This window comes from Maylandia zebra, linkage group LG18 (genome assembly GCF_041146795.1).
Source record: "Maylandia zebra isolate NMK-2024a linkage group LG18, Mzebra_GT3a, whole genome shotgun sequence".
NCBI lineage: Eukaryota > Metazoa > Chordata > Actinopteri > Cichliformes > Cichlidae > Maylandia > Maylandia zebra.
In genome coordinates, this window is record NC_135184.1 from 6985761 (window position 1) to 7001494 (window position 15734).

Genomic DNA, 15734 nt, shown 5'->3' on the forward strand with positions numbered 1-15734 from the left:
AATGTGTGGTCCGATGGTAGGAAATACCTTTTTAAGAAAACTGGGAGGAACAACGTCATTTGGAGAGCCACACGGTTTAGCATTCACTGCTGTTTAGTTTTGTCTTCATTTATGTTTGAAGTGATAGCAGAACTGTACGTTTAATTTTTTCAGAAATCTCTCAGTCAGAACATGGTATATCATGTTTAGGTAACTTCCCGCTAACATCTAACTCTGTTAAATTGAATAAATTCTGTTTTCATGGATGCCTGGATGTTAAACTTAATTGTTACATCTGGTAAAGCAGCAAGGCTGATCATTTTATTAAAGATGAAAGAATTTAGACAGTTTTTAAATCTCAGTGATGCCGCAGTGTTCGTTTGACTTTGGGACCTGAAGCGGATGGAGTTTTTTGACAGATGTTTGAGCGCCATGTACCACATAAAATCGGTTGGAGGTCTATAAGCACAACCAGAATCCATACATAAGGCGCACCGGATTATAAAGCGCACTGTTGATTTTTGAGAAAATTAAAGGATTTTAAGTGCGCCTTATAGTGCGTAAAATACGGTATTTGGTTTATACGTCATATGAGGCAGTTGTGTTTAATCTTATAAATGTCCTCAAGATGGGTTTTTAGATATAAGTTACTCACATAGTAATGTGTGCTTTCTGGGGAATAGGCTTTCCAAAACTGGAGGAAAAAGAAGAACTGTCTTCATTTGTTATAACAAAAGTTCAAGTTAATGTCCTCCAGCAACAAAGAAGTTTACTCAACTCTGTTAGAAACCAGCTTAGGCCCCACTGATCCAAGTCCTGCATATCATCTTCCCCTTTACTTTTTCTTTTATAAAACAGATCGCAGATTAATTTAGCAACACATTATTCAACCTTCTTGCAAACGATTTAACTGCAGATTAGAGTTGGTTTTATAACTACACCCTTTTTCTTTCTTTCTTTTTTTTTTTTTGTACCAGAGAGATCGATTCATAACAGGTACAAGGCAGGAATTGCACAGGAGCTACAATGACAGCCATTAAATTAAACATTGATCTACAAACATAGATTATGCAGCTTGCTTGCAGGGTTCGTTTTTAAAGTTTACCCACTGCTCGAGTCTTTATGCATTTGTGTAGTGTTCCCCGTGTTTAGTGTTTGGCTCGATCGCTGGCAAGACAAATTTGTCAGTTTGCAAAGTGAAGACTCGTAGCCCTCGCTGCACTTTAAGGTCACTGCTGAACACGGTTGTGAAAGCAGTCGGGTGACTGCAGATTAGATTTTCTCCCGTTTTGCCTCAAATGCCGCTGTTGCGCTAATTATTTTGTGAGCGCGTGGCAGTAGAGGGAGCAGAGAGAAAGCGCTCTGTCCTTGGTTAAGGCAGTGAGCTGACAGCGAGTCATCAGTCACTGTCAAGTCTTGTGTATTTTCGCTGTCGCTTCAACTGAATAAAAGGGTCTGCCTCTCAAATTGGTGACATGGACGGAAGGAAGATGTGCGGAGCAGGAGCGAGAGGGATGAGACTTTAGACTTTGAGAAATAAGATGTTTTGGGGCAGCTCGCAGCAGGTGTGAAAAACAAATAAAAATGCAGATTGATGCCGAGGCCACCATTGTCATTCTTTTATGCAACCTCTTGTTTTTTTAACAGCATGTGGGTAACAGTGATTTTGTTCCCAACTTTTAATCATGTTGTGATGGCCTGAGTCAGCGAGGATGGGAGTGCTGCATATTTTATAAGCCGTGTCTGCCAAATGGTGGCAACAGATGAGTCAACTGTACTTGTTGCATAATCTGATAACAGCCAGAAAAGTAACAACTTGGCATCACATCTTAAAATCCATCAAGTTCTCATGCCTAAAATGACACAATACATTATTCTTAATAGTTTAATAACAGGTTTCTTTAAGTCGCACATATAACTGTTTGATTATGGTTGGGGGGAAACATCAACGTCAAGCTAAAACACTGGTTGATTGAAGCAGGAGGGCTTTAATGTCAGAGTTAGATGCTTTGTACGCACAACTGTCTGTCTCCGCTTCCTAAATGACAGCCAATGCAGCAGAGACCACAAACAGTCAAGACACAGGCTGTTTGAAGCATAGAGAAGGATGCTGTGTAAATGTAAACGTTCAAATCCAGATGTAAGCTCGTTTCGGCAAATGACTTCAGATGACTCCAGAAGAATGCTAGTAGTGACCGATAGTATCCCTTCTTTTAAAAATCCCTTGGATCTGAAAACAGTTTACCATGAAACTGGTTATGTGGTTACGGTTTAATTACCGTTGGCTTATCTTTTTCCTTTTCACTGAAATTTTGAGAGTCTAATTTCAAAGACTAAATGTGCTGAAATGACTATAATCTAATTGTTATTTGGTGTGAAATTCATGAAAAATAAAGTGTTTTTAAAGGCTGGAATCAGATTCCCTTTCCATTCCCCGATTGGTTTGACTAATAGATTCCACCCTGTTTTTTTCTTTAAGTGCTCAGTGTTTATTTTTAGCTTGTTGGCCTCTGGTGTCACTTTACCGACTTTTTTTTCTTTTCCCAATATTTGAACTCTCCACTAAGTACAAGCGATCCATGGTCCATTTAGCAAAGGCAAAACACGACCATCCTGCTGAAACCAAAGACTCTGACAGCTCCGAGAGGGGATACAGCGGCCCTCCTCTCCTAAGCTGTGATTGACTGAGATGTTTGTTGGCACAGGCCACTGCCACATGTTGGACGAGGACACTCCATTGACGGAGGACAATACTGGACTGTTGGCAGTCTCTGAAACTGCATCCAGATTTCTTGCAGGTCTAAATCTGTGAGAAAGTGACCCCTGCGTGATCTCTGTAAAGTTCACACTTCAAGCTCATTTATATGAATTTTGGGAGGTAGGAAAGGTTTCCCAGAGTGAACTATGGGCTATTTTTGAAACATGAGTCAGTGTTTTTGGTGGGGAGTGGGCCTAAACTGTTGTCTCAATATCGTAACACTGACAAAAAAACCTCTTGCAAAAGAAAAAGCTGGTAACTAAAAACCTGACATGACTGCTGCCTCAATCAACCATTATGCCACCAACTGGGCTCGTGTGGCAATATAATTACAACAGTATAAATGGAAATATAACGATTATCTTAATCTCACCGGTTGCCAGCGTGTGAGCAGTCCTCTGTATGACCTGTATGCTTTTTGAGTTACTAACTGAATAAGACGAAATGTCCTCACCAAGTTACTTAAAAGTCAAATCTTATATAAAGCAAAAGTTTTTTTTTCATGTTTGTGACTAAATGCCATTTGTCAGATCTCCAACTCAGTGTAAACTATTCTTTCTTTTTTTGAAGACTGCCGCTGAAGTGTGACTTTTGTGAATGGCACTGGGCAAAGCCTTTAAATAATGTGGCTGCACAGCGTGAAAAGCCTATCAGGCCGGCTCTCAGTAAGACGTTAAGGGAACAGGACAGGCTGATGAGAATGAATGGGAGGCTGCTAACCCACAAGCTTGTTCATTCTGCATGTATTCAATTTTCCAGCTCTGTCCCCCCCCCCCCCCCCCCCCCCCCCCCCTCTCTCTCTCTCTCTGTCTACAGTTTTTTATTTTGGTTTTTTTTTTTTTTTTGGGTCAGTCTCAATGTGAGTAAGCTGCCTGGCAAAAATTTTTTGCTTGTTTCCAGACTTGGCGTTTGTGAATATACGACAGCGCTGGCAGGTCATTTTAATATATTACAATACATTTTGCCCAAATTGATTTTGTTTAAAGAATGCCAGCAACATTCTGCCTATAAATAACAATCGAAATCTTTGCAGAAGCTTAATGTGACTAAAATAGGTTGAAAGTAATCTCATTCATATATTTGAATGTTTGAAAGAAGGCCCGGTCATATGCTACAATGTACAGATTCAGTGCTCTGCTTACTGTTACATGTTGACTCGTCTCACTGCTCTATTTTCGTCATGTCTTTGGCTTTTATTTGTATGTCACTTCCTACTACTCCAAACTTTGTGCTATTCTTTTGTAGCCTATCGTTTTCATTCAGCCTCCCGTGCCGTGACAGCTCGTGCTATTCTGTTAGGATTTGTGTATTTTGCAGCCTCCTCATACACTCTGAAGTGACACCACCCAGGAGATTAGGGGCTATTTCATTTACCTCCCAACCTCCTCACCTTATCTTTTTTCCACATTTATTATTCACCGTACATGTACTGAGCCTGTGAAAGGTGCCATATGGGAGCAAAAATTATACCTGCACCACTGTCTGAATAGTCTTAGTTTAATTAAACTGTCATGTTTCTCCAATTTTGCTGATGGTTATTTTCATTTAGAGCCACATCTCGTAATGAAATTTGTACTCGATCAGTGGCGTTGTCGCACGTGCACACAGGAGAAGCTGCGCACACAATCGATAAGCCTCCCGTCTTAGTGAAACGAGCATGCCAGGTTTGATTACGATGCATTGTTGTTAGAGGTTATTGCTTATTGTCCCTTAGGAGACCGCTCATCTTCAGGTAAACCAGGTGTTTTAGTCACGCTTCAGTAAAGTAGTAGTTGGACTAATGAATTATTAACCAATTATTACCAAAAGATCAAGAGCTATACTAAAATGTTCATGTTTTATGATGTTTTTATGACAATATGACATCAGCCTATTATACTGTCAGGGTGTCATATTTAAAACACTGTTATTCAGCTAAAGCTCACATGACTACAAACAGTTTTTTGTGTTTTTTCCTTGGAGTAAGCCCGTCTTTTGTTGGCGTTAACAAGAAATTAAGCCTTTAATCACACATTGTGGAAAAAGAGACTTAACAGTAGACACGTAACATCAGCTGTCTGTGTATGGTGTTCCTGCAGCCTCTGCATTTCCTCGTCATCATCATACACACACGTGTGTGCGCTGAGGATGCTGCTGTAGAAGCGTTCACCTTGAGGGAATGGTGAAGCTGGCTGGAACAAATCCCAGACTGCGAAAAATAAATAAATAAATAACTCACGTACTATACACAACAGTACTGCGGCTACATAAAATCAAAGCGGACACACTGGGGAAGAGTCTGAGGTCATAGTTGGACAGCTTTAGTGTGCTGCTGTTGTTAAACATGTGTGACGTTGCTGAGTCAGTGTTTACGGTGGGAAAAACGAACACGCCCATCCTCTACGTCCGTCCTCTGAAGTCATCCTCTCACATAACTCCTGTTTTTGTTTCATATCCTTTGCATCATCATTCGCCATCCGTTGTCCTTCAGCATATTTTAAACACAGTTGTCTACTCTTTAAATTTTCCACAACAACTCTGTTACCTTATCTTCTAAAAAAGATTGCCTGGTCAGCAGGATCAGAGGAAACAAGGCAGCATTAGTGACAAAATCCATTCATGATTGAAGCAAAACAGGACTCATGACTCCTACGTCTAACATAAAAGACATGATGTGGTTGCACATTAGAACAAAAGCCAGCAGCTCACACTCAGCCCTTGTTTGTTAGTTTGAAATCAGCGTTCAAGTTTCCAACTGTTCTGATTACTGTGACCATGCAGTCAAAGTTAATTATAGCATCAGCTCTATGTAGCCACAGTAGCTGCTTAATGTACCACCTCTAATTCCATATTGTTGCAGGGACATTGCCATCAAAAGTAATCCTCTGGGTCATCAGTTCCTCTGATGGCAGGAGTCCACGAACAGTCTTGTGATCACTCCTAAAGCGATAACGTAGCGAGCTGTTTTTTGCTCATGGCTAAAATGTTTTTAGATAGTGGGAGACTGTGAGTCAGCTGCTTGTTGTTTTGAAAGTGTCAAAAAAGCTGCTATGCAGGCATTATACAGATGTGGTACACATGGATAAGTAAAGGATGATGAGAGCTACACTACAAATAGGGCTGCCACAAACGATTATTTTGATAGTCGACTAGTCACCGATTATTTTTGCGATTAGTCGACTAATCAGATCATGCATCCATTGGACGTACAGCGTACAGCTTATTGCACCAGCATGCATCTGCTCTTATATAACTATCATTAGCCTACAGCTTTAAGTGTTTAAGGTATGTGCTAACTAAAAATAAGATGGTAGTTTATTAAATTTTAATGAATTGTGCAGATTGTTTTGGTGAAGTTTAATAAACTCAGCCGATTTACTCAGGAACAAATAAAATACTGAAAAAAGCCAAACAATAACATTTTTAAGTTATCTAAGTGACTTATATATGTTTAATCTGAGTAGCGAAAGACTGCGGTGGGTTTGAAAACGATTTGCCGGGAGTCTGGTGTTCTCACGGGCTCTAGTGATCCTTGCCCCGGCTAGCTATCGAGCTAGTGGGTAACAGACGTCTCCGAAAACGTCGGAGCGCTTTTGAAAATATGTGGTGTCTTGATAAACTGAGCAGATATTTGAGGTTTACACAGCTACATTCTCGCCTGAAAACACGTCAAACGTTTATTTTGTGACCCAGAAAGAATAATAAGAGTAATATTAAAACTAACTAGCTGCCGCCATTGTTGGAAACTGAGCTGGGCTGCGCTATGAATTCTGGGACACAGCTTCTTCTTCTTCGGGGTTTAACGGCGGCTGGCATCCTTGTAGATGCAGTGCTGCCATCTTCTGTTTCAGTCCGTTATTACACTCTTAAATACTACTACTTATTCCTGCGTCTTTTGGGATCTTACAAAGCTTCAAACGACGTGTCGACTATTAAATCAGTCGTCGACGATTTTGATAGTCGACGTAATCGTGACTAGTCGACTAATCGTGGCAGCCCTAACTACAAACAAGGCAACATCTTAACAATAGAGGTGACGTTAGTTTTTAAAAAACATTTTTGCCTGTTGTAATAATACAGCTGGCTCCTGAAGAAAAGTTTTTCATTTGTATGAGATGTGTTGCCTGTATGCTAAACTTATATCCTCATATGTCAGCATAGAGATCCATTCTAGTGTATAGTACAATAAACGATACTATAAAGCATTAATGGGGTCGCTTGAAGGCCTCTGCTGTGGATGGAGAGGTCTTGGTCAGAGTTGTTTGTTCATTCACTCCGTACCGCTATATCCCCCATCAGGTTCTTCCACAAAAGACGTGGGGCCATCGCTGGGCCTAAAGAAGTCCAGCTCGCTCGAGAGTCTCCAGACAGCAGTAGCAGAGGTAACTCTGAACGGGGACGTCCCCTTCCACAGGCCTCGCCCTCGTATCATCAGGGGGCGGGGCTGTAACGAAAGCTTCAGAGCAGCCATCGACAAATCCTACGACCGACCGGCCGCCACGGAAGAGGACGACGAGGGCATGGAGACATGTAAGGCATCAAATGGACCATTTTAATGTGACCGTCTTTTCGCAGCATCACAGGTTTGATTCCCACAGTGACCACGCTGTCCCCCTAACCGGGCGGTTCCTTCGCCTACACTGTGTCATGTGAAATGTTATGTGGCATTGCATTGGGTTACTGAAATGATGCCGACTCGCACGAACAGCAATGATGATTCCCAGCAGGGATCATTATTGAAACGGATGAAGTGTCAGTACCTAAAATTTTGAGGTGGCTTTCATGCTTGTGCATGGGAGTGATGGCATTCTGACTAATGCTCAATATCTGGCAGCTGATATTATCACTGCTTGTGGCAATGGCATATGGGTGAGTCAGGATGTAACCTGCACTGTATCAGATATCACAGGGTCACAGTGTCACTAAGGGGCAGCTTATGTGGAGTTGACAGAGGAGCTTCCATCTTTTGGGAAATCTGTTCAAATTTTAAACTGCTATATATAAAAAAAACAGCTTTTTAATTTATAGTAAAAGTCAAAATGTCTCAAAACCTCTCAAGCATACATTACTTTTTGAGCAGTGTTAAGTCAATTTAGGTAAAGATTACACAGGGTAACCTGATAAACAATCCTCCTTCTTTGCTTTAGTCTTTTTATTCTGTGTAATCATGAACTAAACAATCCAAATATAAGAACTGAGAATGAGACAGCAGTGTACCTACTGTATCTTTAATCTGATGTGCTGATTGTCCAATGACTCATTAACGATTCAATAACCGCAGTATTGCAAAAGTATGAAGATTATGTAATTTAGGTAGCGTACCACACCATAGTGTCATAAAACTCTACAAATGTGTCGCCGTTCACCATAAATCTGTGTCTAATAGTCTCTAATGGTTTCTGTCTCGTTTTAGAGCAGAGCTCTTTAAGCACTTGTAATATGTATTTAAATTGTATTAGTCTCTTGGTGCTTAGGAGACATAATTGCGCGTTTATGACTTATAGATTTTCATTTATTAAGGTTATTGATTTTCACATGTGCTACAGTCCATCTTAAAACTTACCTGTTCAATGGTTAACACGAACGCTTTCTCCGTTCCTTTCCAATTTTCTTCCCCTGTCGTCTTCTGTTTTTATCGCTCCCTTCCTTTAGTGGAGGAGGACACTGAGGAGAGTTCACGGTCGGGGAGAGACTCTGTGTCAACAGTAGCGGACCAGACGCCGCTGTCGATTACCGAAAAGCCACTGGTCAACGGCACAAACCGCACCAAAGAGGAGAAGAAGAAGGACAAAGACAAGGGAGGGAAGGAAAAGAAGAAGCCAGAGGGAGGGAAGGAGAAGGACAAGGGAAAACCTAAGAAGGGGATGTTGAAGGGACTCGGGGACATGTTCAGGTAAAGTTTTAAAACTTTTGAAGAGAGTAACAGTAACTAATCAAAGACTTTATGGTTTCATTAAATAGCAATCAGAGCTGGAAGCAGACCAGTCCTCATTAAATTTTACAAAGTTCAGTTTAGTTTTAAAGAAATTTCTGTGCATGCAATGTCAATATTTTTAATATATGCAAACAGATTTAAGCTCGTGAGCTTATAATGCAACTAGGGTCATCTTATGGACTGAATCTGTGTATGTAGTCAGACACACACTTGCATTTTCTTTGTATTATTTTACTATTTTTACTTTTTTGTTCAACTTTGCCTGAGAACAAATTGCAAAACATAATCGCTCAGTTACGGAGGCCCTGAGAGGCCAAATGGACTGCAACTTAAGAAAACAACAGTAATAAGAAAAACGCTGCAAAAGCACACAAAACACAACGGAAATAGGAAAAAACAGATTTCCAAAAGCACAAGGGGAGTGTTTCTGGGGAGGCAATAACCTGACGGACCAGTTGCAGGAACCCAAAACTTGTTTGTTTTATCACGATTCATACAATACTGATGACGGATTTTTAAAACAACTTTATTTATCTCCAAGGGGCATTTAAGATAATAGTTAGGCTAACACACTTGCCTCTCATCTTTTCTTTCCACACAAAACCGATAGATCCTCCACTTCTTTTAAGTGTCTCCCAGCATAATTCTTAGCATATTTTGGTTCCTGCAAGTGGTCCGTTGGGTTATTGTCTCCCCAGAAACACTCCCCTTGTGCTTTTGGAAATTAGTTTTTTCCTATTTCCGTTGTGTTTTGTGTGCTTTTGCAGCATTTTTCTTATTACTGCTGTTTTCTTAAGTTGCAGTCCGTTTGGCCTCTCAGGGCCACCGTACACAGTGTGTTCATATTTTATCTTGAGGTGTTGTAACTTGTGTTTTGCCTTGTGTAGCAGACAAATCTGCCTCCAACGTGTGCGCTTGTCCCCTTAATAAAAGCACGACGGCAGCAGATGATTTTCATTTGGGTGTAAAAACGTCATGTCTTTGAGGGTTGCTGTGTCCTGTACCCCGCCTCCGTAACTTTTTAAGAGTGGAAAAAGAGAGAATCAATATCAGTTCAATATCTGATGTTCAATATCAGAGCTCGTGTCAAAGCCACAGTGATCGATGCCGTGAACAGTTGATACCGCCTCATTAAGTGAGCTTTGTGTTCTGTCTGCCTGCGTGAAGAGCAAGAACCTTAAATCACTCATTATAGGTCTAGACATGGACAAACTGAACTTTGTTTTTTTTATTGTTGTTTTTTAGACAGATGTAACATTTCGCCTCATTTTTGGAACGCTTGGTAGAACAGAAAGACCTGCATAATGGAGACGATTGACAAGCCTGTTATACAACCGTGGCACTGCTAAATAGTCTGAGGAAACCTTAATTAGACTCCCAGACAACTTGACCTTTGTGGTTTATCTCCCTCTAATTAATTTCTTTTCAGCCTCTGATATTACAACTGTTATGCTCTCTTATAGCTAAACAGCACACACAAACGCACCTCTCATTAGCGTGTTGTCTACATATTCCCTCCCCTTTCTCTGTCCCAATCCTCATTACTATTGGAGTACAGGTCGTTTGGTCTGCAGGTCTTCTCATCCGATTTGTTGGAAAGCTTTAGATCTTGCCAGTAATTTTATCTGTCTGTTATATTGACCAAAGTGACAGTGACACAGATTGGGGAAAACAGCGAGTATATCAGACAGAGTATCAATATTTGATGGGGAGAAATAATGAGGTCCACAGAGATGAGGAGATAACGAAAATATGTGCAAAAGAAGGACAGGGTTTGGAGCAACAGGTAGCGAAAGACAAACGCAATCTTTTGAAATAAAAAGTAGATGAGAGAATAAAAGGAGCTTTAAACTCATGAGGGTGGGGGAAGGGGAGTGGATTATGTGGATTTGAGGGGAATTTTAACAGTGAACGGTCAACATTTATAGATCAAGTTTATAAAATGGAGAACCAAAAATTAACATTAGAATGCTTTCAAAAATTTGTTTTTGCTATCAGTCAACTTAAACAGAAAAATAAATAAAAGACGTGAAAATTCAGATAAATATTTGGTGATACTGCCCTTTAAACAATAAGATCCTCTTGCTCAGTGTTTCAGGGAGTTTTTGCAGGTAGGCTGGGCTAGTAGTTGTTCTTTTCACTGAGATGGTACTGTAATAACTTTGTATAATTTAAGGTTTAAGCTTATCTTTATTTATCTCAAACTGGGCAGGGCCTAAAACGAGCCATTGTAATCTCTCTTTAAGCCAGCTTTGTTCTGATTGGCTGCCCCTTACAAACAGAGGGGCGTGTTCCTGAGATGACCATATTGAGAAAATCCCCTCTCGGTGACATCATACAGAATTAGGAGCAGGAAAGTCTCATATGGAGCTTAAATTAAACTTTAAGCCTTTTTTTGGGCATCATGCTGTCCACTAATACATCCACTGTAACACTACAGAATATAGTTAATGTGATATATAATATTTAATCCTCAAAACATAGGAGTAAAATGCAAAGTACAGAAAAGGGGGATCAGGGGTTGAGACAGTGCAGTAAGACAATAGTTGCATATAAACGCTACATTGTTATACACATCGACAAATACTGTAAATAATCCCACTATATTAATTTGACCTAATTAGCTCCAACATACACGTACTTGAAGATATGCATTGCACATACTGACATGCAGAGGTTTATAGATATGCACAAGCTGCAAATACATGCTGGCTTTTGGATTTAAAGTGACAGGGAAGCTCACGCGTACAATTTCGGTCACAGACAACCGCACACTGCAGTAATCTTCTTTCCTTTCTTACAGATGCACATGCATTCACACCGACTTAGCGCTACTTTCCTTCTTATCCTGCCATATGTTAATGATTGGCATGTATTGTCAAAGCATCAATGTTATCCTGCTCTGATTGGCTCAATATTGCCCACATCAGATCTGGTCCATTAAAACGCCGTCTGGCTGCCTGTTTGATCCACGCCCAGTGTTTACTGGCCGAGACAGCTGTGTGCCCCAAAATAATGATGTGAGATGCATTCAATCCATCTGTCTGTGTGTGTAATCTGGACCTCATACTAATTTTAAAGGGCACATCCCAGAAAGTTTGGCTTCAGTAAACTTGATATTGAAGCAAGTTCCTGAAGAAGTTCAAATTTTGAGGGGACCGGTTCATTTTATGGATGCAAATTTTTAAGTTTAAACAGTAATTCCTCCAATTTCATCAAAATATAAAATATAAATATATTTAAACTGTTGTGTCTTATAATTCATACTACTGGGCAAGAAAGTATTGTATCTAAGAGGAAAATTAATAAAGTGTATTATTTACATCACAGTTTGTTGTTTATTTAGATAAATGACACTGGTAGAGACCTAATCTGAATATATATCATATCTGAACAGAGCAGGAAAAGCGTACATGTAGCTTTTTTACTAAAAGACACACAAAAAAAATACCACATCCAGATTCCAAAATAAGCATAAAGAGAAAATCCAAAGGAGGAAAAAAAGTCCCATCAACACCCACATTGTGTGACTGAAAGGTGATATGTGGGAGCTACAGTTTAGTGAACACCACAGCAGTGAGCATTTAGCAACAAATATGTTACTAAGAGGGGAAAAGCATTTGAATTTATGTATTCCATTAGTCAGTGTCAACACGTCGTGATGAAACTTAAGGCAAAGGCTGGCTGTGTGGAGAACAATGGCATAGGTTTTTATAAGTGTGTCCGTGTCACTCTGTGAATTGGGAAGTTTGAGACCAAGAGTAGCTGTACAGCATGTTAAGAGCTCCCGATGAGTGTCATGTGTTTGAGCGAGGCAGCGTTTGTGAGTGTCGGGGAGCTTTGATGTGTTAGCATGTAGGAGGAGTGGATCAAGAGAGGGAGGCCCTTAGAAGTTGGAGGACCGTGTGTGTGTCTGTGTACGCACTCGCGCACACGTGTGTGTGATCAACAGAGTTGCCACTGCCTGACCCTCTCATGTCTCGAAGGCCTCACACTCAGTCCCAATCAAAGCATCATTACCATCAGCCTCTGCCAACAGTGCGGCCCACCAACTGTAGCCCTCCCTCCCCCTTTCTCCCGCTCCTCTCCTCTCTCGCTCTCTGATCATCACTTGGACACAGAAGCAACACCCAGTCTATGGGCTTGGCATCTGCGAACGTGGTCATTGCCAGGAAATTTGAGGGCTACACTAAATTTGCAGTGGTTTTAGTGCATGTTTGTGTGCGAGTAAGCGGAGCAAGCTTAGACTCGGAGATGGCTTGAATAGCGACGAGGAAAGATTAGTCATGGATGAAGGGACGTCAATGCATCGTGCTCTGTTATTTTGCTGCCCGCAAGATAAAATGCTAATAATTGCGGTCCTTATAGTCGTAGCTGTAATAATATATTTATGTTGAGGTATTGCATGTAGTGCTGGGTGTTCCTGCAACTTAAGACATGGTATTCAATCTTGCAACACTACACCAACAGTGATGCAGCATGAGTGGGCTTAGGAAAGCGGCAGTATTTTCAGTGATTTCACTTTGATTCGATTCTTTATTCTCTTCTTCATTTTCATTGGGTTCTCATTGGCTCTGCTTTGAGGGTCACCACCATCGCTAAGCAGAGACATTACATTCATGCAAATTAATTGCATGCTGTGTAGTCAAATGTTTGTGCATGTTGGAGGTATTTACCCTCTTTGTTGTGGCCAGTGTTGGGGTCATTACTCAAAAAAAAGTAGTTAGACATGTTACACAGAACACTTCGTGATTCTACTTTAGAAACACGAAGACTGCAGCCTGACTGCTCATCACTGCTCTTTTGTTACCTGTTGAAGTTCAGGGTCTGGACGCTGGGCTGGGGTCGGCATTCACTCAGCTTTAGCATCCCTATGGCTAGCTTAGCATTAGCATGCTGTCTGTCCAGGTGCTTATAAAGAGCCAAAGATTCATTAGCTGCATATTAGCAGTTGTTTCTGTCTTAGTTTGCACTTTAACATCGTGCATTCATACTTTTGTACAATAAAAATAAAAGTAATGTCATATCCACACTGTAGAAAGTACCACTGTTCCTCCTGGTGTGCAAATGCAACCGATGACCGGAATCGATAGCCAAGCAAACGAACAATTCCAAGGAATTGGACTGCTGGGAACTGGTTCTCGATTTTATCCTTAGTGGTTAATTGTAATAACAGTCCTTCCTATAAATCTGTGTACCAGATATGGTGAGTGAAATTCTAATGCGTTTCTGTTTTTATGTTACTTAGAGCTAATATGCAAGTATTTGTAAATGTGCTCCCATGCGGATCATGGCTGTGCCTTCGCTCGATGAGGGGAAATTCCACCCTGTCATCTAAATATAATCACTTCTGGGTCTTAAAAAACTAAGATGGGGCCAAATGGCGCATCGGGTGACATCTGGGTTGGTACATCGATCATTTATATGGATATATATTTATATATATAGTCCATGGTTAATCTGTGTATAGTGTAAGACAAATGTGAGGCATTCTGCAGACTCAGTATACAGCTGGATTGATTAAAATATTTTAAAACAGTGTAACAGTTCCATCATTGAAATAAATGACTGAAAAATTCCGATGAAACACCTTCCTTGGAGACATGAATTTATATGAGTAATTTCACATCAGGAAAAAAAGTTGGATTGATGAAAACTTTTGCAATAATCTAAATGTGGCCTCGATGTGACAGAAGACACCAAGGCAGCCTTAAAAATCTTAGTTTTAAAATTAAAGGTGTACACCTCAGCTGTGGATGTAATTCGATTAAATCAGGTCAGTCCATTCATTGGTTGTTGATGTTTTGCTCATGACCATCTGGTTGATAGTGTGTCTCTGCCCAGTGGAAATCAAAAACAAGTTACTTGGCAATTAGAGTTGCTCCTCACGCACGTCTGATTATGCGAGTTCCCGAAAAACTGCGGCACGCTACCAAAAACTTGTTTTCACTTTTTGTGCTATTAAAAGGATTAACGGTGTTTCACGGGTGGTCTGCTGAATTGAATCAGCTCAGTCCCTGACATTTTGAAGTGATCTTTTCAAACCGCAGAAAGCAGTCAAAGCCTCTTTATCGATGCTGTTGCACTCACAACACGAGGTGGGCCTAACTGTGCCTGGAATATAAGATTATTAAAAGCCCTGGTGTCATGGTTAATACTCGGTCTCCTCCTCAAAGTTTTCCTTTTCAGTCATAAATCACACTGTGCGGGTGTTTGCGCGCGTTTGTGTGTGTGTATGACAAGGCTGTTTTTTAAAAGGGGCTGTTAATGAAAGTTAGTGGTGTGGAGAAAGTGTCAACCGTCTCTCGCCGTGATAGATCACTCCTGCTCTTAGCATTAACGGCAGGCTGTCACTCTGAGCATTTCAGACAGCCGTAGTTAAATTAATCAAGTAATGGCCCTTAGTCTGCGCCCCTCCCCCCTCCAGCTGCAGTTTTTCCTCCTCATTCCTGTCTCTTAGCTTTTCTGTTTGTCTTCTACACTCCATGGTATCAGTATATGCTGTCTTTGGGGTTAGTACTTAGCACAACATTCAAGGGAAGTTGTATAGATGGTGTGAAAAACTAATTTGCAAAGCATTTTGTCTGTGTTGGGTATTAGATGGTAAAGATGTGACAGGAAGCGGGTCGAACTCTGAGCAGATCGCTCGTTTACCAGAAAGCAGCTTGCTTTTTCTTTAATTTATTTATTCACTCATTTTGTGGAGAAAGTTCACAAGCATTTACCCAGTTGACATGTTATGAGCATATGGATGATGCAACCCCATATTTAACTGTACCCCGGTACTTGGTCCAGCGGTCCTCAACCCCCGGGCCACGGACCGCAGTCGTTTGGTACCGGGCCGCGAGAGTTGTGAAATTTATGGTTTTCAGGGTTTTTATCGTTAACTCGGTTTCCCTGGGTCTTTTCCTGTGTTGTAGTTGTGTCTTTTATTTTGAAAGAAATATTCACGCGTTACCATAGCGACCAGAGAGCATTAAGGGGCAGAGAGGAGGATGTTACTCTCAATGTTGTTGGCGCATTTCAGGAGGACGCTGCTAATAAAGTTACACATTTACACATTGAATTCACGTTTATTATTAT

At 40.8% G+C, this 15734-nt stretch overlaps 1 protein-coding gene across 11 annotated transcripts in view; it reads left to right on the forward strand.

The window, feature by feature from the left end:
* pard3ab (par-3 family cell polarity regulator alpha, b) overlaps positions 1-15734 on the forward strand; it is a 248872-nt gene that overhangs the window by 161662 nt on the left and 71476 nt on the right. For all 11 annotated transcript variants that reach the window (XM_004565537.4, XM_076876530.1, XM_076876531.1 and 8 more), the window contains 2 exons: positions 7016-7246; positions 8369-8609. In XM_004565537.4, the coding sequence (XP_004565594.2) occupies positions 7016-7246; positions 8369-8609 (472 nt within the window). The remainder of the gene's footprint in view (positions 1-7015; positions 7247-8368; positions 8610-15734) is intronic.